At 38.9% G+C, this 27568-nt stretch overlaps 1 protein-coding gene across 11 annotated transcripts in view; it reads left to right on the forward strand.

Annotated features, from left to right (window-relative positions):
• PDLIM5 (PDZ and LIM domain 5) overlaps window positions 1–27568 on the forward strand; it is a 127110-nt gene that overhangs the window by 56007 nt on the left and 43535 nt on the right. For 3 of the 11 annotated variants that reach the window (XM_039710597.1, XM_039710598.1, XM_039710599.1), the window contains exons 4-8: window positions 14289–14331; window positions 15578–15972; window positions 20487–20504; window positions 20806–20978; window positions 22363–22399. In XM_039710597.1, the coding sequence (XP_039566531.1) occupies window positions 14289–14331; window positions 15578–15972; window positions 20487–20504; window positions 20806–20978; window positions 22363–22399 (666 nt within the window). Of the gene's footprint in view, window positions 1–14288; window positions 14332–15577; window positions 15973–18512; window positions 18530–20486; window positions 20505–20805; window positions 20979–22362; window positions 22400–23030; window positions 24716–26365; window positions 26498–27295; window positions 27413–27568 lie in introns of those variants that run through there. The other 8 variants (XM_039710606.1, XM_039710605.1, XM_039710602.1 and 5 more) reach the window with 8 other exon arrangements.

The following is a 27568-nucleotide window of genomic DNA, read 5'->3' on the forward strand; positions in this document are numbered from 1 at the left end:
AATGGTTTAATCTGATGGATTTGTCTTGGTAGGAAGGATGGATTCATAACTTAGATGTCTGTTTCTTTTTTATACTAGAATGGACAAATGTATTTTGGAATACAATATGGCTATAAAGTTTTGAATTCCTCTTGATGTGGAAGAAAAAAAGGTTCTTTATTTAATGGGAAAGACTTAATCTGCTATAAAAGATAATGGAGCTTGAGGGATTTATCAGCCTTCCTGGAGAAACATAATACCTTGCAGGGCTGGACCTGAACTGTTTCTGCTATCAACAAGTAATTAGCAGACAGAGCAAACTGTTGATCAAGATCTGACTAAAGGAGACTGTGAAGCTATTCCTTCTGGTTGCATTTTCTTTCTTTGCAGAAGAGAGATGAAAAAGGTTGTAAATTGTTTGCGGGTTTTTCTGAGGATGTACTCTTAAATTTTTATTTTAAAACTACATCTTTCATTTTGATCAGTATGAGTTTCTTGGCTGAGGTGGGTTACTTTTTTGTCTCCCATACATTAGCACTAGAGAATGATCCTTTGTTAATAATAGCTATGCACTGTGGGTGAGGCCAAAAGGAAGTATGAGGGTGAGCTGGAGTATTGCAAACTTCAGATATTTACCCTTGACTACCCTTTTCATTTTATAATTCTCCCCAATGGTTTTACTCATGAAAAATGTGAAGAATTCATCTGGTTCTTCTCATGATGCACCATGTTCCTGCTGTTTGGTTTTGTATTTTTTTTAAACTCCATGGAAAACTTGTCTCATGATTAGTCACTACATTAAATTACCTCTTGACGTTTTCAGCATTTGTTTTCCTGCCTATCAGCCTGAGTGGGGTTTGCTTGTTTGTGATGCTTTTGTTTGTTTGCTTTAAGTTGCTCTTCCTAAAGAGGATCTGTCAGACTTAGCTGCTGCATGTGTAGGTAAGTAAAAAAGGAAATAGGAGATACAGAGCATGTCATGAATGGTCTAATGCTGTTCCCTGTCTTAGATCACTGTAGACTGCTAATGGTCAGGCAGGGAGGCAAAAGGGAATACTGGCAAAAGTGGGCAGGACCCAGGTGATCTGTAATGGTAGATATGAATTTTCAGTATGGGATTGGAGAGCTCTTGTAGTGAGTCATTTCAAACTCTGTGCTTCTTGGAATGGTCAAGCCTGCAGGAAAATCTTGGGTGGGTGAGGACCAGCCCTGGTGAGAGCTTTTCAAAAATCAGGCTTTGTACATGTGGCTGCTGGAGTGAAGATGATTATGGGCTATCACCTATGGAGACCAGAGGGTGGCAGGCACTATTTCATTGGTTTCCAAACCATGGTAGCCCAAGCTTCGTGTAAACACACAGAATATTTTCCAGCATTGTGTAGAAATGTTTCCTTGTTTTTGCAAAAGACTGCAGAAATCTTAATTCTTTCACAAGTCAGTGATTTATTTTCCTCCTTGTTTGTGGATTTTTCCTCTTGAAGATAGCAGTTGGGCCAAGAAAAATTGTATTGGTCATTGGTCTGCTTAACATAAATGTTATTAAGACATGTCTGAACAGTTGAGCTTTTCATCTTTGTCCAAAGAGATCATTCAAGAAGTGCATGCCTAAAAATTTATGCCTTTCTATGCCTAAAGATTCTTGTACGAAGCAGCTGAGACCCATTACTTTATTTGCCATGAAAACATGCCTTCAGGTAGTAGAATGTGAAGTTGCACTTCTCCCCATGGCTTGCCAAGACAATATCTTTTAGTAAAGCAGCATCCATATAAAAATAATTTGGATGATCAAATTAGCCTCCAACTGTTTGTAACTATTATTTTCTGCAGTCAGTGAGCCAATGCTTTCAAAGCTCTTCTATTTCAGGTAAATAATTAAAATGTTCTCCCCATAATTGCTCTTTTTTTGGTAAACAGTGAAACAGTGTGTAGGTTCTTCCCTGTGACTGGTGGGCATTTGCCATTCATGCTCTCAAGTAAAACCCCTCTACCCATTTCTTGTTTAACCCATGTACCCATACAGTACCTTTCTGTAATTCAGGGGCTTGTTAGCTAGCATGTAAATTGTGATGCCATTGACCTTGCATGTTTATTTTAAGATGTGTCTCTAGTTATTTAGCAAAAGACTTAAAGAAACAATCTGAAGTTGGCCACAGTTTATCTTCACTTCTTAAAATAACACAGATACCTCAGTGGCATGATCTTTGGTGACATTTTAATTCTGTTGGCACACTTTGAAATAGCCAGCTGGGACATCATAGACAGACATCGGTTTTGAAGCCTTTCAGATACCATCTAAATGCCAAGCTTTTGAGTAGTAAAATAATGCATTTATATATAGATTAAACACACAGTAATCAGAAGTGCCTTGCAACACATGTCAGTAATTGTGAACAGCTGCATCAGGGCAATGCAGCTGTTAAAACTCCTTCATGCCCCAGATTACATGTATTTGGTCCAAATTACTCATGGGTATATCTGTATGCTTTTGGTGGGGATACAGAGAGTGATTTGGGATGCATTCATTTGCTGAAATCAGTCCCTGGTTATATTTTATTAAGAGAGTGCATGATACAAGGAGGCTCGTAGACATGTATGAAAATAATCTAACCCCATTCTTGCACAGCAAGCAAACACCACTGTAACAGAGTTGCATGGTGCTTGTGGGTCTAATATGCTGCAGTGCTGCTGTCTCCCTTCAGGCCTTAGCTGGATCTGCAAAATACACAATGCTGCTACAAAAATACTTTGTCACAGAATGATTGGCCTTGGAGGATCTTAAAGATCTGGCTCCAAGCCCCCTGCCCTGGGCATCAATGCCTCTCATCTAGACCAGGTTACTTGGAGCCCTATCCCACCTGGACTTGAAGACTTCCAGGGGTGGGGCATTCACAACTTCTCTGGGCAGCCTGTTCCAGTGCCTCACCACCCTCACAATAAAGAATTTTTCCTCATATCCAGTCTAAAACTAGTCTCTTTCAGTTTAAGGCCATTACCTTTGTAAACTGTTCCTTTCCATTTTTCTAGTAGGCTTCCTTCAGATATTTAAAGGCTGCACTAGAGTCACTCTGGAGCCTTCTCTTCTCCAGGTTGAATAACCCAACTCTCTCAGCCTTTCCTCATAGGGTAGGTGCTCCATCCCTCTGATTATCTTGGCGACCCTCCTCTGGACCTGATCCCTGTCCATGTCCTTCCTGTGCTGGGACCCCAGAGCTGGTGCAGCCCTGCAGGTGGGGTCTGAGCAGAGCAGAGGGGCAGAATTCCCTTCCTCTCCCTTCTGCCCACACTGTTTTGGATGCAGCCCAGGACACGTTTGGCTCTCTGGGCTGCAGGCATGTGTTGCCAGCTCATGTCCAGCCTAACATGGTAGCAAACCAGTTACAAAATGGAAACAAGAATGCCAGGAGTGCTCTAGCCTCTGCTTTCATCCCAGTGTGCAGCTATAAAAACAATTCGTAGTAACAGCTAATGTTATTCTGTGCCTGTTGCTGAGACATGTTTTGTGCCAGTGAATGTTTGAGGACTCTGGAATATGAAGTTGAAGAAATTCTCTCACTGTGATGGAAACCAGTCTTGTCATTGTTGTTGTCTTCATGTTGCTTTGTGTCTTGTTTTTCCCTCGGGGTTTTTATTAGAGGAAGTTTTCAGCAGCCTCTGATTCAGCTGCAGAAATTTATGTCCTACAAAGGAGACCAAGAGCAAAGCTGTCAAGGTCTCAAGCTAGGAAATGCAGGGGAAGCCTGTATTGGTGTGGGGAGCTTTGCATTGGAAGTCTGATGTGCTTTGTGTGCACTGTAATTTCCTAAGGAATGCAACAACACAGATCTGGTTTTGACTGTGCCACTAATTTACAAAGACTCTGATTAAAAGCTTCCTGAGAGTTGCATAACTGTACTGTCTGTAGTGCTTTGGGACACTGATCTTTTATTTTGGTTTCTTCCCTATACTAGTTATGTAAGGATAAGTGTTTTTAGAAAGATCTCAGAAACTCAATAAAGCAATGACTCTCTGCAAACATTAGGCAAAGCTTTCTTGCTGCTGCTTTGAGGGTCTAGTGCTAGGGTTAAGTCAAATGTCTATTGAATTCAGCAGTTTAGTGAGACTGCCAGAAAGATAGTGAACTTGAAGAAATTTGACCCAGGTCCAAAAGTATTCTGATTAAAAAGTTTTTAAAGTCCTGTTGGTTTACTTGCCAGAACCTGAAGTAGCCTTGGGATCTGGCAGTTGCTCGGCAGTAATGCGTCAGCAGTGATGCTTCCTGCACTCCTGGCCAAGTCCAGATAAATGGAAGGGCTTGCATTTTGGAAAGTTTAAGCATGTCTTAAAATATTTCTCTTCTTACCTTTGAATTTGAATAACATGTTTCAGAGAGGACACTTTTGTCCCCTTTTTCAGAAAGTGGGGTGTGGGGGATTGTATTTGGTGTTATCTGGACTGTGGGATGTGCTGGATGGCATTTATTTAAATTATTCTGAAAATTGACTGGAATAACATTAAGAATGGGAAAATTATTTTCACAGTTTTTTCTACTCTGAGTTCTTACTGGGTCAAAATCTGATGAAGTATGGGTAGCCTACCTGACCTAAGGATGCTCAAGTTCATTTTATCTCAGTCAGCTGTGTAATCTGTATCTTTTTTTCCTTCATAAACACTCATCTCATTATTTGGGTGCCATGAATAATGTTACTTGTCTCTATTTACACTTTTGTTTCCCCAGTGCAGACTATGCCCCACACCTGTTGCTTTCCTTTGAAAAACACATCTCTCCAACATGCATGGTTTATGATGCTAACTTGCAGGCATTCTTTAATTATAAAAGGATATGTGGTGATCTGTCAGGGGACAGTTGTCTCTAAATGGATTAAAAGAAGCTTACATGGTTTATATATGGGCTATGCCCTTCGTATGCTGAAAATAGTTCAAGTTAGTTTGAGCTGGCCACATAGTGTATTTAGTACCTATGCAGGTAACTGGCTATTTTCCTAAACTCAGTTAATTTTGCACCTCTGTGTGTAATGTAAAGAATAGGGAAAAAACCCTCAGAGAAGTAAGTGAACTGACAAGTGTTGCTAGATAAACTGTTCCCAAGCTTCAGCCCACAGGAAAAAATGAGACACTGATTAAATAAAACCTGTCCTCTGCCATGCAAGTTCTCAGCTGTTGAGAATCAAAATTTTAGTGTCCTGACTCATCAGCTCTTGCCACCTTCCTCTAGTAAACAGTAAAATGAGAATAAATTAATGATTGGCTCTTTGGAAAATAAATGTCTTCCTGAAAGATAGCAATAGTGTTATGAAAGCATAACAGTATAAGAAAGATGGGGTGATTGGTAATGCTGGGAAAAGCAGACAGGTTTTCAGGTATGAAGTATTTTCTAGAAGTCTGAAAAACTGCTAAATACAAATTGAGTAACACCATTGTGAGTTAAATTGGATATGTATCTGTTGCACCACCTCATGTAAAAGTCAGCGGTAGCTGCAGTGTCCAAGTAAGAGCTGAATTTCACAGCTGCACTGTTTTAAGGGCTTTTTTCCACACAATTTTTAAAATAATTACTGCCTTTGATAAATTCCAGGATATTGTAAGTAGAAAGTCATGTCTGTGGCACAAAACCCTATGAGGTAATAAAAACGCATACTGTGCCTGTCAAATATTACTCACTTCAGCTATGAGGCAAGATGAAAATAATGTTTGCAGCATTGTGACAGATCTCAACAGGCTTTGTGACCATCAGATGTTTTCCATCACTGATTAGTTGCCCACAAAAGCAACTTAATTCATATGCTGTAAGTGTGCTGTGACTTGTTACCCCCTAACTATTTTGAGCTGAGAAGGATGAAAGGTATTTTTTTTCAAAAACTAGATGGTGGGAAAGGAAAACTTCGTAGTTAGCAAGATCAGTTGTAGTCAGATGGGCTTATTAATTTTTCTCTTCTTGCATGGTTGTTGCAAATAGCAGAAGAATAACAGGGCTTTGCTTTATGCACGTTCACTTAATAATTGGATCCTTGGCCAATTTATTGACTGCCGGAATGAACTGTTCAAGGTCTCTGCTGCTTTCCAGTCTTTCTTGCTTAGCTTTTGCAGGAAACAAAATAATTTCTAGCTGGAGCTCATAGTGTGACAATTCATCTTTGACTTCTCTTTCCCTTGAAGGCATGATAAAACCTGTTGGCCAGGTTAATTTGAGGTCTGGATACACAGTTGAAAGGAAAATACAAGAAAACTGCCAAACTGAAGTTGTTAGATATCTAGAACTATAGCAGAGAGCTATGTTGAGACATAAATAGCTTTTCTCAGCATGTTAGATCTGTAATACATGCTGCTAGGCCAATGACCTTAAATATATAACCATATAAGCAATACATGGAAATGATAAAGTGAAAGAAAAGCGAGGTCTGTAGTGGAAAAGTTAACAGCTTCTGGCAACTGTGTGCTCATTAAATTGATACAGTAATAATTTTGGCATGTGGTTTATAGTGCTTCAGCTCTGCTGTCTGCAGCCAGTGCTACCTGTGGTGGTTTTCTTTTTGGGGGTGGCCTGTGGGAGCCCCCCAAACATCTGCTGCAATGAGGACTGGGTCAGGTGTGTGCCAGTATTATGTTGGGTCATTGGTTGGAGACAGGAATGACAGAACTTGTGACAAACAGCTTGGTTTATTATTGAGTGCTTCCTTTCAAAATTCAAAAATATTAAAAATTTTTGAATTTGGGGGGTTCAGAATTCCTGCACTTGGACAACTGATTGGTTGGGGTCTCTGCACCACCCAGCTTGCTGGCCAATGCTATGTTTGCATTTAGGAGTGAATGGAATTGGCTGGGAGCCCTCTGTTTCGGTTCAGGTGTTCTTAGCATTGCTCACCTAGGGACTTGTTTATTTATTTTCTATAACAAACTGGGCTCAGCTGAATTGAATTTCTGTTTAAGACCAGATTTATCTGTCTAGCTGGCTGCAGAGTCCTTGTGGTGGAAAGGCCCCTGACAGCCTTTGTGGCACTTTGCCAGTCGGGTCCTGTGCTCGTGGACCTTGAGGAAGAGTATTCATCCCTTGCTGCTGGGGTGACATGGGAGGGAAGAGAGGTGGCTGAGAGGGAAAGAAAATTGACTGGTTTGCTGGTGGGTCCCACTGAGAAGTCTGACAAAGGCTTAATTATATTCCTGACCTTAATGGGAAATAACTGAACCCATAGTGTGTCCTATTAAAATGAATGCAAGTTTATTCTTTTAAATAGATTATCATCATGTTTCTTTATTGGTGCCATGTCCCTGGCTTTTCTGGATCAGTCCCAGGCTCAGTGGCTTCCCAACAGCCATGCAGTTGTGGTAGGCTCTCCACAAGTCTGCATATTGTAGTTAGATGATGCACAGCATGAAACGCCACCAATGGAATTCAGAAGCTGAATTATTAGGTTGCTCATATTGTTCCTTCTATCACCTGAGATCAGGAAGAAGCAGGAGGTGGTAGGGCAGCTGGGATTTTTCCAGATTTTGGGATAATACTTTTGGAGTCTGGGTGGGTGACACCACTTCCCATGCTGCTGACCTAGTGAAGGACAGGACTCTTTGCTGTTGCTGCCCGACACCTCAGAAAAAATTTTCATCCCATTTAGTTAACTGCACTTCCACTGTCCTTCTAAGACTTCCTGGGAGTAATAAATGGGTGAGCTGCTTTGTAGAAGAGAGGTGTGCTTAGTGCCCAGAAGAAATAAAATATAAACGAATGGCTCTCTAAATTGCCAGATTCTTCATTTGAAAAAAAATGCTCATTCCCACACACATGCTTAAGGGAAAAAAATAAAAACCAAATAAGGACATGTTGGGCATTGGGGAGCTGTTTGTGGTGAATTTCCAGTTAAAATAGATATGACTACACTTTTGAGTTTATTTGGGCTATGTTTTAAACAAAGGAGGTAATTTAAACATTAGTCACCATATTGTGGAAAGCACTGGAAAAAATAATTCAGTGCTTAGTTTTGAATTTTTTAATTATTACTTAGACTTGATGACAGATTGAAGTCAGTGTGAAACTGTGCCTTTTTTTTAAGGGTTTTGGAGGACTGACTAGATCTGTGAGTTATTTAAACCTATGCTTTTCTTTAAGATGTCTGCTTTTAAAAGGTAACTTGCTATGTTAAAATTGCTATCTAATAAGCACTGATAAAGAAAATCAAATGTGTAAATCATAGTTTATAATAAAACCAGATATAATTGTTTTATCTTGCCACTTGCACTTAGCTGTTACGTCAATACTGTTAGCAAGACAACTTTAGGCAGCCTAAAGAAAAGAAAGATATAGCAAGGCATAACTGATAAAAATTATCTTGATTGTTTAGACATGCTGAGCTACCACTTGAATCTAGGCTGCTTTATGACTTTTCTAGCACAACTGGCAGCAATTTAGCATACAGGATTGTAGAGTATCAACCATACTTGGTACTGGGGATGTTTTACCTCTTCAGGCTTTAATCAGGGGAGTCATGGACAGCTGTGTACAGATGTGCCCTCCTAGTCAGGGCTAACCATAACATGAAATCTCCAGGCTGCTAAACTCTCTGCCTTCCTGGAAGCAAAAACCATGTTTTTAAAAGCCTCTGACAGAAGGTAAGTGAGATAAATTCTGTGGTATTTTTTCTTTAGCTTTTAGTTTGGTTTTCGGTTTTGCTGTAATAGAATAAAATATTATCTGCTTGCACTTAAATTCTCTTTACAAATGTATTGGTAGGGTTGCCACAGACCACAGGAATGAGACTATGAGGAGTAGTTGTCTTTGGGAGGTCTGAAAAACAACTAAACCTTTGTGGGTAGGAATACCAAAGCAGAGGGCAGCTTTTTTCTTTCCTAAAATATCAGCACTATTTATTTTAACACATAACGATGAAATCGCAAACCTTATTTAAATTTAAGAGGAGAGACCTAAATTTGATTTGGCCAACTATCAAGCAGACAGAAAAGCAAGAACATAATTTTTCTTTTACCTGACCTAGTGCTTCATTGCACCCTGGTGTGCTGGGAGAGGCACACTATGAGGATGTGAAGGTATTCTGTAGTGTAAACCAAATGTAAAAGGCTGACACACACAGTCTATTCATTTGCCCCCTTTTAAACATATTGAAAGTGAAGCATCTGTTGAGAGTGACTCAAAACTAGCTCTGTTCTAGTGCCCAACCACCCTCTGGCTGCAGCACTGACATTTCCACTGTTTGATTGTAATTAACAATATTTGTCATAATTTGGTGTGTTCAACTAAATGTAAGCTAGCATAATAAACTACAACAAAGGGAACGACTGATGAAATAAAATGTTGACAGCCATCTCTTAGCAACCACAATGACCAGAGTACAGATTTGAAAACATTGCTGTTTCTTAAGGCAAAAAGGAAAGAAATCTCTCTTTTTTTTTTGCACTGACTGCAACAGATTCCAATTTTCATTGAGTTCTTAATGATAATTTTACTGCCTCTGCTTTACCACGTGTTGGGCTGTGAACAGGTTTGCCATCTCAAGGCCACAGATGCTTGCCCTGGCAAGATTACTGAAGTGCTGATGTACGAAGTGATGTTGCCCTGGGCAGTGTGTGTTTCCACAGAACTGTGGGAAACGCAGTTGTATGTTTTTGTATTAATGTATGCAAGGAAACCATTTCTGAAGGTGTGTAAATTGAAACAAGAATCAAGCTTAACAATTTTCCGGTTCTTCTATTGTTGTGAGCCAGAGCAAAACTGGTAAGAAATGAATTATGTCTGTGATGGAGAAGGGGCTTGTGTTTAAGGAAGAAATATATTTGGATTGTTCCTTTTTCTGTGCTTTAAATTATGTCTATGTTTGTTTTTATTCAGATAACCCCTTGTGAAAGTCAGGGCTTATTATATATGTTAAATGCTTTCTCCTTGTCATCTTTGTTCCATGAGTTGGCTAATTTACAGAAAGCAAATTTATTTAGCTTTCTCTCCTGTCGGTTGAAGTAACATGAAGCTAACCAACAGAACTGCAGACTATGATAGCAAGACCATGAAAAATTCAGGTTTTCAGAAGGAAGATCTGGCCAGTGGCTTTGCAGGGATGTAGCATCTGCTGCCAAAACTTGTCTCCTGATGATTCATCAGCTAGGAAAAAGGAGTTAGTTTTGAAAATTGGAAGGGCAGGATTTGAGACAGGAAGGGAATCCTTCCTCTTTTCCATCCTTCTGTTAGAAAGGTTCAGTTCAGAACAACAAATAAAGTTCAGAGGAAGTTTTTTATCGTTGACTTCATTTGGTGGACTTGGCAATGTTAGTTTTATGGTTTGGTTCAATCTTAATGACCTTTTTCAACCTGGATGATTCTATTTCTCACTGAAGGTGTTGCACCTTCTTGTTGTATTTCTCACAAGAGTTTGAACAGTCCTTCTGGTTACAGAAATATGAAAACAGCAAACACAGCAGCTGTGTTAATACCAGATTTATGCATTTCTCTTGTTTATAGAAGAGCTCATATAAGCACAGTTACCTTCTTGCGACTTCCCCATTGAGTTTTTCATCTCCTTTTAAGTTATGGGTACATTACAGTTCCTTGACTGAGGGGGTTTAAATGGATGGGGCATGATGGGGCTTTAGAAGGAGTTCAGAAGAGACAGTTCTGACATGTTCTTTGGATTCTAAGTTCAATGAAGATTTAGAGGTTTAGTGGCTGAGGGTTTGCTTTCATAATATTGATTATTGAGGTAACAGTGTTGCTATTGATGATCAGTCCTTTGAGGTTGTGTATCAAATTGTACTCACTGTAGAAGCATGAAGAACTGTAGTTTTAGCTTTATTAATCTGGTTTCCCACTTACTGATAACTGTAGAAGGATTCTGCTGAAATGCTTGTCTTTTTTTTTTTTTTTAAACTGGGTGAAATACTTGGAAAGTGAATGCATAATAGGGGAATTTAAAGAATGAATAGTTTTTGCTGGGCCTACTGCTTACAGTCAAGAGTGGACTAATTCATTTTCCTAATAAGGCTGCTCTGGCTGTTGGAATGTTTTGAATTACATTAAATGTCATGAAAGTATTCATCAGAGAGGATTGTCTTGTGGTATGTTTAGACAGCAAATTTGATCATGTTTGGTCAAAATGAGCTGTTTACACAAGCTAAATATAGCTGATTTTTGTTTTTCATCCAATTAAAAAAAATTGCTGATGTAGAAGCTGTGCAAAAAAATTGTGCACTTTTATTTTCAGTAGTAGTTTGTCAGTAAGCAATGACTGCAGCTGCTGTTTTTGTTGTTTATAATAATTCTTATGAAGTTTGATACAGTAATCATTTGCCAAGGTCTTTTGTGTGAGTTGTTTATAATAAGCCTAAATACTGAGCTTCTATGTCTTTGCTTTGTTTGTATGTTATTGAAAGTATTGCATAAACTAATATGCTGAACTGCTAGTTTTAAATCATTCAGAAAATACCATGCTTCAAGCCATCCTGCTTTTTCTAGTAAGTAGTAACAGAGCAAGTGTGTCATCTCATTCTGAAAACCTTTATCATCAGTTATTCATACATTCAATGGGACCAAACCTGCATGAAATCCTAATATGTTTAATTGCTAGGTGGCAAGTGAAGTGCTAACAGCTAAGGAATATGCATGATTCTGCAGTTTAATTACTTTTTGGCTCTGCAGTTCAGTGGTATCTATGAAAATATTGTGGGAAATAGCCCTGAAGGAAGAATTTTCTTAAATGTGTGTGTTGGATGTGTTTTGCTTTTCAGCTTAAAGCATGCATTTCCTTTTGTACTGTCTTGTCTAACCACCATGCATTTTTCACATTATGATCTTGGTGGCTCAGTTTGCTGGGTGAGCATTTTCCTTTTACAATATGGGATAAATCACAGATTTTTTAAAATCTGATTATGGTCTGAACTCAACAAGGCCAAGTTAAACTGTTTTAAGTATGTCTGGGGCACACAAATTTATGTCCTTGGTTCAAGTATGTTTGTGGGGAAAATATTATGTTGTCTGTCTGTCTGAAAGGAACATCATGAACATTTTAGTTATCAAGGTTTTTTTTTTCTGCCACTTTTTTTTCTCTTTTTGTAGGATATTTTTGAAAATGAATTTTGAAAAGTATGTCTTCCGGTCATCTAGTAATAGTGGCATTAAATAATTTTTGCTCAGTGCTGTGTTGATGAGTATAGAGGCAGTGTCATCCATTACAAACTCAAATTTTATTATTTTGTAAAAAACAAAGAAAAAGAAATATGTTCCTTTTGTGTGATTTAAACAAAAGTCCAGCATTAATGAAGAGAAGATTTTTTTCTCAAGTATGAATTGTGGTAGTTGGCTTGAGTAGTTAATTGTCTTCCTAATTCTTCCTGATGGTCCAGCTTAATAGATACATAAAACATTTCAAGTTACTGTATTAACAATGAACAAATGTACCTAAAGTAGAGATGGTCTTAAGAAAGAAATGTTTCCATCTATATTGGCATTATTTTCTCCCTTCTTGTTGCTTTTGTTGCTGCAAATTGACAACTCTGCAATTAGGAGTGATTAATGATGCACCCCAGCGCTGTGGAGGGCCAGAGGTCAGGCTTTCATGGGCTGCACACTCTGTGGGAAAGGGGAGAAGGGACCTGTTCCCCAGAGCAGACAAAACCCCCTCTCTGTTGAGAATTGCTGTTGATGTGGACATAATGTGTGTCAGCAGCCATGCACTAGCGGGGAAGGCCAAGTGCAGAACATCATCATCATCTCATGCTATGCAATTTTTCCTTTGTTTTTTCCTTCTTTTTATTTTTTTCTCCATCCTGTCAGCATGGCATCTGGATTATATATATTTCCCCTTTTTGGAAGGTAGATTCTGAACCTGCATCAGGATTCCTGTTGCTGGGATATGATGAGCCCTGAGGGCCGCATGACTTTGAGGGAAGGAATAAAATTTGTGAACAAAATAGCTAAGTGGGGGGAAAAAAGGAGGACAGAATGGAAAATGAAAAAAAATATATATTTCCCATTTTTGGAAGATAGATTCTGAACCTGCATTAGGATTCTTGTTGCTGGGATATGATGAGCCCTGAGGGCCGCGTGACTTTGAGGGAAGGAATAAAAATTGTGAACAAAATAGTTAAGGGCGGGGGAAAAAAGGAGGACAGAATGGAAAATGAAAAAAAGAGTAGTTAAAGGGAACAAGTGTGCTTAATTCAATTGTAGCTATCTGTGTTTTTCTGGGAAAAACTGAAAAGCTGGCTTATACAGTAGAAGTGGTTTTAAAATTTAGCCTCTGTTAGATGATTTCCAGTTAAATGAACCTTTTTGCCTCCCTAGCAAATTGTCTTTTGGAAATGAGAACCCGGCTTCAGTTTTCCAAAACCTTATTCAGAAGATGTGTCAAAAGTCCAATTTTCTATGAGAACAGCATGAAAACCCGCAAGTGTACCAGCGGCAGTGTTTGCAAACAAAGTGTTACTGTATCAGAATTTTTGCTGGGTTTTTAATTTTTTTTTTTTTAATTTTAGTGTATATGTGTGTATTTTTGCATATAAGTATATGCAAATCTGAAAAAAACCCCCGATTGAATGAGATGCTTTTTACCTGTAACACGTTGCCATTTCAATTTAGATATAACAAAATCTGTCAATTCTTTATCTATTTAATCCTTTTCATTGCCATACTTCCTTTCCTTCCCACCACCCCACAGTAGTCTGAATGTGCCCATTGTTTGGGAGAAATTTTTTTGCCATCTACTATAGAATTGTGGTGACATTAACCTTATTTTTGAAAACCAAAGATTGTGTAAAAAAGTTTCTGTATTATTTAACTTGCCATGTTCTTTGGGAGGATTCGTGTTTTTCTAAAAGGTAGTGTTCTGTTTTAGAACTGTATATGGGCTATGCACTATTTAAAATATAAATAGTGATAGATTGATAAATTGACGAGAGCTGTGGAATTATGTGACAGTTTCTTGTGAAAGAATGAAAACCAGCAGATTGAAGTCTCTGAAGTGATGATACAGAATTATGAATTTGTATACCTAATAGTAGTTAATGCTAGATTTCGTGAAAACCAGCTGATTGGAGTTGAAGTCTCTGAAGTGATGATACAGAATTATGAATTTGTATACCTAATAGTAGTTAATGCTAGATTTCCTAACATTGTATCTGGACAAATTAATTCATTTCAGTTTTGCCTTTCTGTTGTTAACAACGGTGTTGTAGATTTTAGTTTAATACTTCTTGTTTCCTGTAGAGGAAACAAAATTAAATATTTTATGTATGTGTGGGTGTATGTGGTGAGTGGAACAGTGAAATGCTTAAATATAAAGAATTAGTTTTTTACAATTATGTTTGTTTTTCTTTTCCAGAGTGTCTTCTATACAAAAACCTGATCATTTTCATGTGACAAAGGTATGTTCATCATCAGAACCAAGAAATGTAGCATGTGGCACTAACTGTTACCCATCTGTCAAACCCTGTTCTGGATAAGCACTGGCATTCAGACTTTGAGTATAATGTGCTTGTTTTCCATATGTTACGTTGAGAGTATTGAAGCATTTCGATCTTTGATTACTTTTTTCCCCTCCTAAAAAAGAATAGAGAGACCTGGAAATGATTATCAAAACCAAAAAAAAGGTGAATAAATGTTATTCTCCAGCTCTTGGAACCTTTTTTTAAAGATATTGCTGGTGATTTCCCTCTGTACCTAAGAGAGAAACAAGCAGGTAGAATTTTTTCGGCAGTGATTTTTGAAATTTTTTGTGGGTTTTTTTTTTAATGGACACTGAAATCTTACCTGGTATTTGAGAGAAGCTTTATCCAGATACTGCAATTTCAGAGAACAAGTTCCCTCTCTTTCCTTAAAGCCCTGGAGAATTACTTGTTCTTGAGTTTTTAATTTATTATTCTGTGCAACAGTTTCAAAATCGTCTTTCTGAGAAAAATGCTGTTTGCAAACTTGAAAATACTTATAAATAGCCTGTATGTGAAAAGCCTCTCCAGTGTACATAATTAATGTGTGGTATATTACTGTTCTGCTGACCATGACCTTTAAAGGCCACAGTTTGGGGCAACAATGTTAAAACGTGGTTCCCAGCATAAAACCCCAAGCAAACAAGAAAATCAGATTTCTTGAGTGTATTATCTGACATGGGTATGTGGAGACTTTGGGGAGTATCAATGTGCTCTCATTCTGCTCCTAAAGGCCTTAGCAGCAGGTCAGTGTGTGAACACTTGCACATTCCATTTGTGTATGGGGAACGTGCATATCTCAAATTGGGTTTGAGACATGGAATGTGGATTTTTCTACAAAGCTCTAGTTTTTTCCATATGACTTACCCGCTGGGTTTTGCAACAGAGTGGTTTTTCAGTTTCTTGTGAGTTTGATTTGTGGAGTGTCTGTTTTGGATATGCCAAGAGGAGCTAGCGTTGTGGAATTTCGTATTGATTGTGCATGTTGGGATCATTCCCTCTCCTAAGATGCATGGCTCAGGTTGTTTTCCCATTCATTTCATGGCTGCACTCTTGGTAAAGCTTGCTTCTGTGCTTCACGCCAGGTGGGTCATCTGCCCCGAGAACAGCTAAAATCCCTGCTGAGGAATGTGCATGCGTTTGGCGTGGTTTTGTGTGTTTCTGTTTTGTTTTTCATCCCACATAGGCAGAGCCTACCGAAGTAGTTAAGCCTGTGCCCATTGCCTCTGCTGTTGCACCCAAAGTCACTGCCACATCCAGCGTGGCTTTCAATAAGACACCGAGGCCGTTTGGAGCTGTAACCTCCTCCAAGGTCACCTCCATCCCATCACCGTCCTCCGCCTTCACGCCGGCGCAGGCGTCGGCCGCGTCCCCGTGTGCCGTGCCCGGAGTGCATGCTAACGCCAAGCCTAACGCTGAGCCGTGGCCGCCTGTGCCGGGCGCTCCTAAACCTGCAGTTCCTGTCCCACGGCAGCACGGTGCCGCCCCGAGCGCCTCGGCCGCCGACGGCGCCCAGGACGCAGCCGAGGGGCCGCGACGAGGAGGCAGAGAGAACCAGGGGGAGAGTAAACAGCAAAATGGGTAGGTGGGATTTTGGTTTTGCTGTGAGGGTCTTTCCTCACAGGAAAAAAGCCGGGCTTGTTTGAGGGCCAAGGAAAATACAGCTTGGAGGTGTTGTTTACTCCTCAGAAATTATTTTAAAAGTGGTGCTTCAAAGGGCCCCACCTAGACTTTTGGTGATGGTTTTTCTCACAAGTGACATGTCAGTTTGCAGTGTGTCACGGCTAAATTGAACAAGGAGCATGGAATGCTTTACATGATGTGTTCTATCACCACGTTCTGGACCTTACAACAAGCCTGGTATTAATTTCCATGTCCAATCTCACTGTGTATTTTGACACCCAATACAGTGACTGAAAGCAGCAGGCACTCAAAAATGCAGAGCAGTCTGTCAAGAAGGGTCAGTGGGTGCTGTAATGGCCAGGAATGAGACACTCTGGAAGAACAACCATGACCCTTGCAGAACCAATGGAAAAAGGTCCCAGAAGGGAGGCAAGGGGACAGATGTCTAATGAATTCTCTGCACAACACAGGAGAAGCTGTAAGATGTTTTCTAGGAAGCTGATGGGGTTAAGCGGGTTTTTTGCAGTGCTATGGTATAAATACTTCAACTTTAAATTTAACCTTCACCCCAAACAAGCAATATAGATTTAAAATGTGAGTAATTTCCTTATTCAAATAATTGTTTATGTTGAAATGGGCATCAGAGACTGAACATTTAAGGGACTGTTGGAGACATAAAAGGCTTTATCTAGTGTAGCATCTAGACTAGTAAACAATAGATTAGGAAACTAAATTGGGCCCGGCAGCAGTCCTGGGAACTCAGACCTGCAGCAAGATTTTGCTTGGGGAGGACTTGGGCTCTCCCGGAAATTCCTGGGCAGAGTTTGGGAGCTGGAGCACCTCAGGGAATGATTCCCAGTGCCTGCTGTGCTTGGGGGAGAGGAGAAGGGTGGGTATGAGCAGTCCCATGCCAGTTGGCCTCTGTGACCAGCAATTGAATTAAGTAATATAAAGGGCAGAAGGGGAACTGTAGGTTTGTCTTCAGTTTTAAAAATGTGAATTCTGTGCTTAAAAGCTAAAAGGTGTGGTTACTACTTCCCACAAAAGAAAGGGACTGGAAGAATAGGCCTTGTGCCTCTCTTGTTTGATATTCACTCAGTATAAAAAGTACATGAAGAACCCTACAGAAAGGTAAACATCCATGCCAACTAAAATACCGACTAAATTGCAGTTTCAGTTGAGTTTGTTATGGGGTAAAAAAGCCTCCTTCTTTAGGTACTTATTCCCTTTATGTTGTAGTATGAATATTTTCCATCTGTGGACTCAAAATAAAGCCCGTATGCATTTTATATTGCACTGTAGCCATGGTAACTTCCAGCCCTTTCTTAAACAGATGATGGCAGGAATCCACTCTGCAAAAAGTGGGTTGAAATTGAGAGATCCCAAGGACTTGCTCACTGCTGGTGCAGTTGTTGAATGCACTTGGCAAACCCTCTCTTATCTTTCCAGGAATACTGTTTTAGCAAATAACTGTGTAAGGAGTATTCAAAAGCAGCAATTAGTACTGAAAAAGAGGAACAATAGCAACAAAATTAAGTCTCCTGGAAGGAAGTGCTGCAGGCACAGAGTAAGCACTTTACAATCAAGATGGGATGACTGGGTGAGCGCTGCTATGTGCCCTACCTTACTTAGAGGATGAATAATACCATCAAAGAGGATGAATAATCACAGCTAAGAGGTGAAGAAATCCCTGTCTCACTGTCAGCCTTTCAGATCCTACTTCATTTTGCAGTTCTTCTTAAAATATTGTGTTTGGGCTGCTTAAGTGTCCTGCAGTCCTAAAGCATAAAAGAAAAACAAGTGGACAAACCCCTAAGGTGGTTATATTGGTCTGGTGCTACACTACTTAACTTTTCTATGTAAAATTAAGTTTCTACAATGATGCTTGAATATCTCCCAATTGAAACAGACATCTATAAAATGTCATAAACATTGATGTTTGGAATAATTGATCAGTCTGAAATGAATTCCATTTTGTTTCTGTGGCATGTGTGATTCATTTTCTCAAAACATGCAAAAAAACCAACTTGTACATTGTTCATAGATGGCACTGCTTAGCATATGCAGTTCTCTAGACATGCACCTTGTTATACTCACAATTTCCTCCCTTCCTCTTGGCTACCCTCAAAAAACATTCAGGATATAAACTATTTGATTTCAGGATGGGAAAGGAAGTTTAATTTCCCTTGTTTAGTTCTGCCTTAGAAAGCAAGCAATTTGCCTTCACTAGTCTATGTGCAATTGCACTTTTATCAAGACCTTTTTGCCTGCTCTTGCATGAAGATGTGCCTGCTGCTTAAAACAGGTAAGATGTCCACAGACTTGACTCAGTTAAAGTTCAGCTGGGCTAAAATTTTCTCTTATAGGTTCTCTTGATGTTTGTAAGTTTGACTTACATGATATAGGGCTTTACCAGAGCTTGGATTTGGAAACTCCTGTACTATTTTAAGAAGCAAAGAATTAATTAACACCTCAAATACTTTCTTTTTCCCTTGCAGATAGCAGCAGCGACAAAGTTAGTATCAACAGCACTGGACTTGAATTATGGTTATTTTTCCTATTGGAATAACCAGCATGTATTCTGGTTTTGCAAAATTTCAGCTCTTACAGAGCTACATATTTAAATTTTGCAAAACAGCTTCAGCTTTTCTTAGTGTAATACATTATTTTATCTGCATTGGACATGATGTGACTTTGCTTTTCACTGTGCTACATTTTGCAGCTCATTTTTCTTCTACAAAACATTCATATGGTGTTTGTGTGTACTGATAAATTCTTGGTGCAACTGTGGTTCATTGGTGTTGGTAATACAACTAGTAAATGGTGAAATACAGTATAAAGATAAAATTGCTTTGAGAACTGTGGAATGAAGGGCTGGATTCTGAATTCATACAGGAAAAGAAAACTAACGTCCATATACTCTGATTTGTGTATATTAGGATGATAGATGATTGAGGTTTTATTGGCTTTCCTCTTCTCCCCTTGCCTCAAGGCTGAGTTAAGAGAGAGCCTGTCTCATTGAGTTTTCCTTTGTCTCTGGCACCACCTTGTTGCCTCAGTGAGTCATTACTAGTAAACTCCTAAGCCTTATAAAGGAGACCAGTAGGACATGAGAAGTCAGCGGGATTTTTTCTTTATACCACTTTGGTATATAAAAATGTGAAAGACTGCTTATTTCACTGGGGTACTTGCTACAATGCAGTAAACTGCATGTCAATCATTACAGTTTCATGTATTTCCACACCTTTAATTACTGCTTTAACTTTCACATGTCATTTCATTTTTGCTATTAACTGTTTAAATTGCTTTACTCCATTTTTCTCTGTTCTCCATCCATCCTGAAATTGCCACTGCTTTTCTATATCTCTTTCTCTGTTATCAACTTTGGTATGTGATACATGCTCTTCACTAATACTGTGTGTCAAGAAATTAAATCTTTTGATATAATTTTGTACCGTACCTTTCACATTCTTTCAAGTATTAAATATGTTTTTAAGCTTAAGTTTTCACTAATGCATTCCATTTAACGGGCCTGATTCTTACTTGTAACAGTTAACATCATTCCTTACTTATTTTCCACCTTTCTTCCCCAGAAATAGTTTAAACCATTAAAGTACAGTGAGGAGGTAGTGTCAAAAACAAAAATTACTTCTAAAGTTTTGTTGGATTTTGATTTTTAATACTTATTAGAAATTTTGTGTCCTAGGAGCTAGTTTTTCCACAGTTTTCCTCCTGTAAATTGTGCAAAAGTAAGTGTACACTTAGTGGGTCTTGGAGATTCATGCTTTGGAATAACAAATGTAGAATTTAGGAGTAACTTATATAGTTTGAGTCTTCTGTTCCCTTTTCCCAAATTGACACATTGTTTACATCACTTACTGGAATCAAAGCTTTTAGTTACTGTACTCTTGACAGTGATGCTAGTGCAAGGATTGATAATGGTCTTTAGGTTACTGTGGGGAAAGTTTCCAGGTGGAACAATCACCCCACTGCTTTTCTTTCGAAGAGGGTACCTCCTCATTATGCCTCAGAACATGGCCATCTATGCTTTCAGATGGCGTGGTTCTGATCTAGGCTTTGCCAAGTGCAAACCACTTGGTGTGTACTGGGTGCTCCTTGCATGTGCACACATCTGTGTTGTGCCCCTCAGGAGCTAAATGGAGAATTTGTCAAGGGGCACCTGATCTGACCTAGGTAGACTACTCTGTGTTACCAAAACAAATTTCCCTCTCATCCCTATAGGGAAATCACTATGAGTTTAATAAAAGTATGTGCAGTGGTTTTAGTGGTAGAAGGAGAATATGGCTATTATTTGGATTTTAGTGCCCTTTCTAGCAAAACTAATTCAGCAGAATAATTAGCTACATTTCTGCTTCATTTCAGCTTTCTGACTTTTTCTTCTTTTCTTCTTTTCCTTTTCCTGTTTATGCTGGGAAAACTTTCTCTTGCTGTCTTACTCTGTTGCCTCCAAGGAAAAACCCACCCAAACGGTAAAAGTCTAAACATGTACATGTCTTGATAACACTGTCTTTTACTGTTTCAAGTGTTCCATCAGTGATACAAGGAGAAATATTTCAGTGGTGTTAGAGTAATTATAAAAGGCATGCTTAGTTCAGAAAACTGCATCTGTGTTTAGCTGGGCCTCAGCTGCCACCTTTCTGCATCGCAGCGCGGAAGCTGCCTTTAAATGCTGTGGAAAGTCACAGCTGCACCTGTGCCTTAGTGGCCAGAGCGAGGTGCTGTGTGAAGCCTTGCACTCACTCACTGCTGTGTCTGTCTGTCCTGGCGCAGCCCCCCGCGGAAGCACATCGTGGACACCTACACGGAGTTCTACCACACGCCCACCCACAGCGACGCCAGCAAGAAGCGGCTGATCGAGGACACCGAGGACTGGCACCCGCGCACGGGCACCACCCAGTCCCGCTCCTTCCGCATCCTCGCCCAGATCACTGGCACGGATCACAGTGAGTACCTCGGTGCAGGTGGAGCAACGGGCAATTCCCCTGCACAGGCTGGGGTTTTAAAGCTGGGGGTCAGGGAGGATAAAGGGAAATATTACTGTAAAACCCTGCTGCTACTAAATAGTTCAGGCTATGCACATTGCTGGACATTATTCCTGATTAAGCTGAATTAAAATGTTCTAGATAAATCCTAAAATTTCTATTTCTACTCCCAAAGATATTCAAAGATACATATTTGTTGTCTCTTTTCCCCCCGTATCACTAAAATGGCAACATTCCTGATCAAATTTAATGCTTCAGAAAAATTAGGTGTTTTCTGGCATGTGGAAAGTCTTTGTTAGTCATGCAAAAGTATGTGATCTGGAATGATATAACCAACCAGAAACGTAAATTCCTAGTTCCTCAGTTTATTCCTGGGTTATGTTTCCACTCTCTGCTTATGCTATGATGTGATTACACATATTGGTGGAGTGGAACAGGTGATGTGGTGAAGGTCATTCCCAGTCATATAATTTTATTATAAAACTTCAATTTCATGTTATCCTGTCAGCCATAAGTCACTAGCCGAGATTTGTGATTTTATGTGAAGGCCACCAGAAGTGCTATCAGGGGCTTTGAGCTCTCATTCTTCAGCTTTTCTCAGCTAGAGCTGCAATAATGAAGGCATTGAGGAAATTGGACCTCCTCTCCAGGGGAAGATTTGATTAAATCAGCTATTTCTAGAAGCCAATGATAACATTTCACAAAATAAGGGTTATTGTCCGTATGTGATAAATATTCTGATTTGGGACTTGATTGTTTTGTGGTCCTGAGTTCAGTTCCCTTCTTCGCAACTTGTAAGGGCAGAGTATAGGACCTGAACATCAAATAACATGTTATCCAGTAAAGATGAATTTATCATGTTGACATATGCTGTAAGAAAATTACCGCAACTAGATTTGCCAGCCTTAAAATCATGACTGGGAATTTTGCATTATCCCTTGTGCAGAACTCTAGACCCTTGGTGGGAAATAGCCTGGCTGCAAACAGACACTTGGATTATCACCTGATATAAACCCACTGGATGTTCATCCAAAAGAAATACCTCTTACCTTCCATTCATCTTCACCTTCTCAAATCACCTTTCTCAGTGCCAGCATGGAGAGTGGGCCAAGGGGGAGGGCAGAGACCAGCAGAGCTGCTTTTCAGCAGTCCTACTAGCAAAGGGGCTCTTGAAGTTCATGGACATAACTCATGTCCGTGGGGGTGGATTTAGGATCAAAGAATCCTAACGAGCCTTGTTGTATTTTCCTGCTGTAGTGAATGCTTTGGCACTGTAGAGAATGTCAGTGTTGTGGTACAGTGTCTTTAGTGCCCTAGAAAATAACAATTTTCTGTTTTCCTTCAGTGAAAGAACCAGAAAATGAAGCTGGGAAGAAGACTAAGTAAGTTGATGTTTTACATTTTTATTACTTTAATACATTGCATGTTTTAATTCTTAACTTGTAGTATTTGGTGCACTTGTGTGACTTCTGGGTGTTTTTTTAAATGTTCCTTCCCTTTTTGCCTTTTACTTCTGCATGTCAAAATCCAGATATTTTTCTCCACAGACAAACCTTTTTAAAAGTTGTTGGTGCAGTCCAGTAGTAATGTTTGTGCAGGAGTTTGTGTAGAGATTTTCTGTAAACTTGAACTGGTTTGTTTGCCTGTACAAGGTCAGCTTGTGTTTTCCTTTTGCAAGTCTCATCAAGCATTTTTGATTTGTGAGTGTGGATCTGATTGCAAGACATAGGTGGGAGGTATTGCTGTTCTGCCTGCAGGTGAGGGTCAGCTGTTTCCTTGCTTTGGGATAAGCAGTGTTCAAAAGGAGCACCAACCTGTGGCTAAATCTAATGGTTCTTGAAGTCGGTTCTTGAGCTTTCTTTACTGACTTTGACTAACAATGGATCCAGCTTTTTGACAGAGAGGAAGACAATGCCATAGAAATAGTGCATGGAGTTTGCATGCTCACTTGTGAAACTACTTAAGACAATCTTTCTTTCTTTCTTATTTTTCTTCTATCACTTCTTTCCACAGGGAAAAGGTTCCCATCCACGTCCTTAGCCCCAAATATACAAAATTACGTGACTGGCACCATGAAGTCTCAGCACGTGTTCTTAATGTCCAGTGATTTTACCCAAGTTGCAAAAGCAAAATACAAACACTTCCTTCCTTTCTTCTTTTCCATCTGCTTTGCAAAAAAAAAGAAAATGAAAAAAAAAGAAAAGAAAAAAGAAAACATATTTCAGTAGCCTTTTTGCGAGAGAAATTCTAGCCTTTTCTATACTTTTCTAACACTTTCCTACTGATGTGTAAAAAATGGGATGAAATGTTTTTGTGCTAATCATTAGTTGACAAAAAATACATATTTAAAACCTAACAACTTGGGTGGGTGAATCTCCCAATGTGGGGGAGGAGATGGCTGTTTCAGTTCTTTTTTCTGCCTGAAAGAAGTCATTTGCATTGCTGAGTTTGAGTTACTGTAGGCTATTAGAAAGCAGGAAATTTTGAACAAATACTAAGAAATTGTGTTACTTTGATTCTGGGGCTGGAGGAAGAAGATGAAGAGGGGATTGTATGCACTTATTTCAAATTACCATACCTACCAGGAAAACTATCTTGGATTTCACTAGATTTTCAGCAGGTCAGTTTGAGTGGTTGTAAATGTTTTACAAAGTACAGCAAGAAGACAGACTGCTTTACGCAAAGAAAAGAAAAATTTTAAAAATTATGTTCCAATGTTTTGAATTGAAGTGAAAGCTCAATATAAAGATTCTGCTGCTTAGATTACTAATATATTCGTTCGTGTTTTGGAAAACTTAACAATAATTGAGCAGAATGTTGCTGTGTAAGAGCTTCAACACATCTTCTAGCAGGGGCAAGGTTAGACAGTAGTATTTATTTATTTACAGAGTGAAGCTTATAGGCTTTCTTGTGTTTATGAAAGCTTCACAGCCCTGTGGTTCTCCTGTAAAATAATGTATTATAGTAGCTACACATCCATTAATTTATGCATTTTGAAGTTTGGAGAGTATTTTAATAAAATTTGCTTTTATCTTAGCGCTGTCTGTTTTTCTTTTGAGTCTCTCGGACTCCTTGAATATTCTTCTCATGCATGGGGCTGACATTTCTTTGCACCTTCACAGCTTATAGGAAGAAAAACAGTTAAATCCCAGCTGCATAGTAGAAACAGTCTGAATTGTTTAAAACTATCCCAGTATTTTACTTCCTGATCATCTTAAAAATGGGGTACATGTTCGTGGTGTTGAAATTCACACAAGATTTGCAGGATTAAATAAAATGATTGACCCTTATGGGAGTAAGAATTATATGAAGTAAAGCTTGCATTTGGCTTTTGCAGCGCTTGTTGGACCAGATAACGTTTGAGACCCCAAAAAAAGGTGATTGTGAAGCACATGTAAAAGCCCAGTTTCTCACAACTGATCAGTGAGAACCATTGCAATTGGTTTGGGTTTCTGCAGCTGACCTACACACTCCTCTGATGGAATTAGTCCTGTGAACAGATGCTTCTGCAGAAGACTTGCCGGGGTTGTTTTGTTTTCCTTTCCTTGCACGATGCTGGAATTTGAGAGGACCTTTGGAATCATTTTAAGTGTTACTTTCCTTTTCAGATGGTTTATGCTGCTATGCAGTACAGCAGTAGCTTATGGTATTTGTCATTTTATCTTTAGGAAAAGACAAACAGAAAATGGAGACTTCAGGTAATAGATAAGTTATCTAACACTAACAGTCACCAGTGTGGATGCCTAACACTGCACAGATTTGCCCTGGTAATGGTAGCCCAAGGGATATCACCTCTTGCACACTTTTTGGGTTAACTCCTTAGAGACAGTAGGGGAAAACATTCACTTCAATAATTTCACAGAAGAGTGTTTGGATGAGAAGTGCCAATCAGTTTAATTTCCATGCCCCTCCATCACGTAACTTGGCAGTGAGTACTGTGTTACTAAACCCAAGTGTGTTACTGAGTGCACATACACCACAATATAATAAGTTGATAGAATACTGCACAATAAAGTGAGAATGTGAAGTAGTGTATTTAAATTGTTGTGCTGGGTTTATATAATTTCTTTACAAACAGAACAAAATGCAAGCATTTCAGGGACCATCAATGCAATGACAACTATGAAAGGTTAGAAAGGTTATCTCTTAGATTCTCTGTAAAGGTTTCTTTTTAAGGGGTAAATGGTTTGACCTTCAGGTGTTTTTATGTTCTGGAGATGTCCCTAGGTAAGGAGAATATTTTCATGTTGTTATTAAACTTGCCATTATGTTTATCTATCTTACCAGCTCTTATCCTTTTGAAGGGTGAGTTGCTATAGTGAGAAAAAGAAGAATAAACACTCTCTAAATAATCAAAATAATAGAAGCCTCTGTTTTGAGTAAAATTAAACATAGTCATAGAGTTTATCTTTCAAGGATATTAAAGTAGTTTGAGAGAGACAGCCAAATTGTTAGTTTTCTATAAATTCATTGTAAAAACACCACTAGTTCCTGAAGTGGTTTATGAATGCATGAAATTAATTTCATTTACTGCTTGAAAGATGTCATCTCTTCACCCAATATCCCCATTGCACAGATCTTACTGGCATTCAATTTTGGACTTTTTGTTACTGTTCCCAAAAATGGACCACTTTTTCATTTGTATCTGACAAACACACCCTATCTCATATTTGATTCCCAGCATACATCTGATCTTTGGAAACATTATGAATGTTGTTTCATATAAACAAATAAGCTTAAATTTTAGAGATATCCTAGAAATCTCAATGTGACAATGAAATAGAAAATTCTCTTTCATCAGCAATCTTCAGTAAAATATCCCAATTTAATATTTAGCTTTTCAGGCAGGCATTGTCCAAGACAGATGTTCTGTGTGGTTTTACTATTGTTTATTTTTAAACTGTAACCCACTAGGGATTTCTGTTTGGATAAAATAGATTTTTCTCTTCAGCAGCTGGAAAGACAGGATATAGAAATAGAAAGCCCTCACTGAAATGTGTAGATTTCAGCTTTTAAAGCAGTTACTTAAAACTTAGAAAGGCAGTGTATAGTCTTTGTATAAAGTTTATGTGGTTTAGATTATTTCTATTTCTGCAGTACCCTATTTCCTTTTTGTTTTAAATGTTCGCTTTCAGCCATCTCCTTTTGAGCAATCAGCTCTGGATTTGGTTTTATCCTTAAATTGTAGAGTCAATTCATTGTCCTGAGTGAAGATTTTCCAGATTTGTAGTTCAGTTGATCCACGGTGACTGGAAAATATTTGTCCTACTCTCCGTCAGTCTTGAAACAATCTGTCATAAAGTCATGTATTTACTTTTCTCTCCCTCATGTCATAAATACATGTAAAGCATACCTGCAGATCTACCTGATGGAGCAGGAACCCAGGATACCTGTATTAATTTGAATAAAAGATCCATAGCTACCCCGACTTTGGAGATGCCTGCACCAGAATTTCCATCCACACCTTTACCGCCTTTGAGGTCTGCTCCCTGGTCATTCTTAAATATGTTCAATAATTTTCAGCACTTAAGGGTGCCTACTTTAATAAGATGCTTAATTCTGCATACTAAATAAGAAAAAAACACGCAGCCCCTGTGGCTAATTTAGTCTGCTCAAAACTTATTGTTGTGATTGCTCTCTGCCTTGTAGTTTACTCTTTTTTTGTGTCTTACAGTCTGGCAGGTGCTTCCTGCAAACAAAAAAAGTTTACTCTTTTTTTGTGTCTTACAGTCTGGCAGGTGCTTTTCTTCAAGTAGAGCACTTTAAAAAACATTTTCTAGATTTTTTTTTTCCTATTACAAATGAATCACGGAAAGGATATGAAAAATATTGAGAAATATATAGTGTAATGCTCACAAAACTAACCACACCAAAAAATTGTAGCAAGAAGCATATAAAACTTTGGTGTGAATCCCACTACCACTTGTGTCACCTTCAGTATTTTCTAAAGTTGTTTTCCATAGCATAATATAATCCCAAATTAATGTGTTCCATCCTTGTAAATCTCCAAGACTGCTTGGCTTTCAGAGTCTTAAAGCAGCAGTACTCTTAGCCGTCACTGGAAGTGTGTTTTGAATAATTTTAAGCTCTTAATTGTATTTTACTATAAATTTCATGGTCTTTTTGGAGGTTTTTTGGGGTTTGGGTTCTATCTTTCTTCTCAGTTTACTAACACTTTCCTGCACAGTGTTTCCTGTTCTCCATACTATTTCAATGTAGATTAAAAATCTCTTTCTCTGTGTGTCTTCACTTGGGTTTTTTTTTTACTGTGAATGGAGTGAAAACAATGCTAGACCAGAACCTGCAGCTGCTCTTTTGCCGATAGCAGATTCCTGCCCTGGCAGTGTCCCCTCTCCCAGACTTTCTGAACATATTGCTGCACCAGCTCCTGCGAGGTAAATCATTCACAGGGGTTTTGATTCAGTTAGCAATCTAGCCTCTCCTAGCCTGGGTTTGTCTGTCTTGGAGGAGAGAGGGTTGTTTTTCATTCACTTAAAATAAACTTCATTAAACTGCTGTGACTAGGGATTTTCCTGGAAATGGTAGGAAGG

This window comes from Passer montanus, unplaced genomic scaffold, assembly GCF_014805655.1.
Source record: "Passer montanus isolate IOZ18808 unplaced genomic scaffold, ASM1480565v1 scaffold23, whole genome shotgun sequence".
Lineage (NCBI taxonomy): Eukaryota > Metazoa > Chordata > Aves > Passeriformes > Passeridae > Passer > Passer montanus.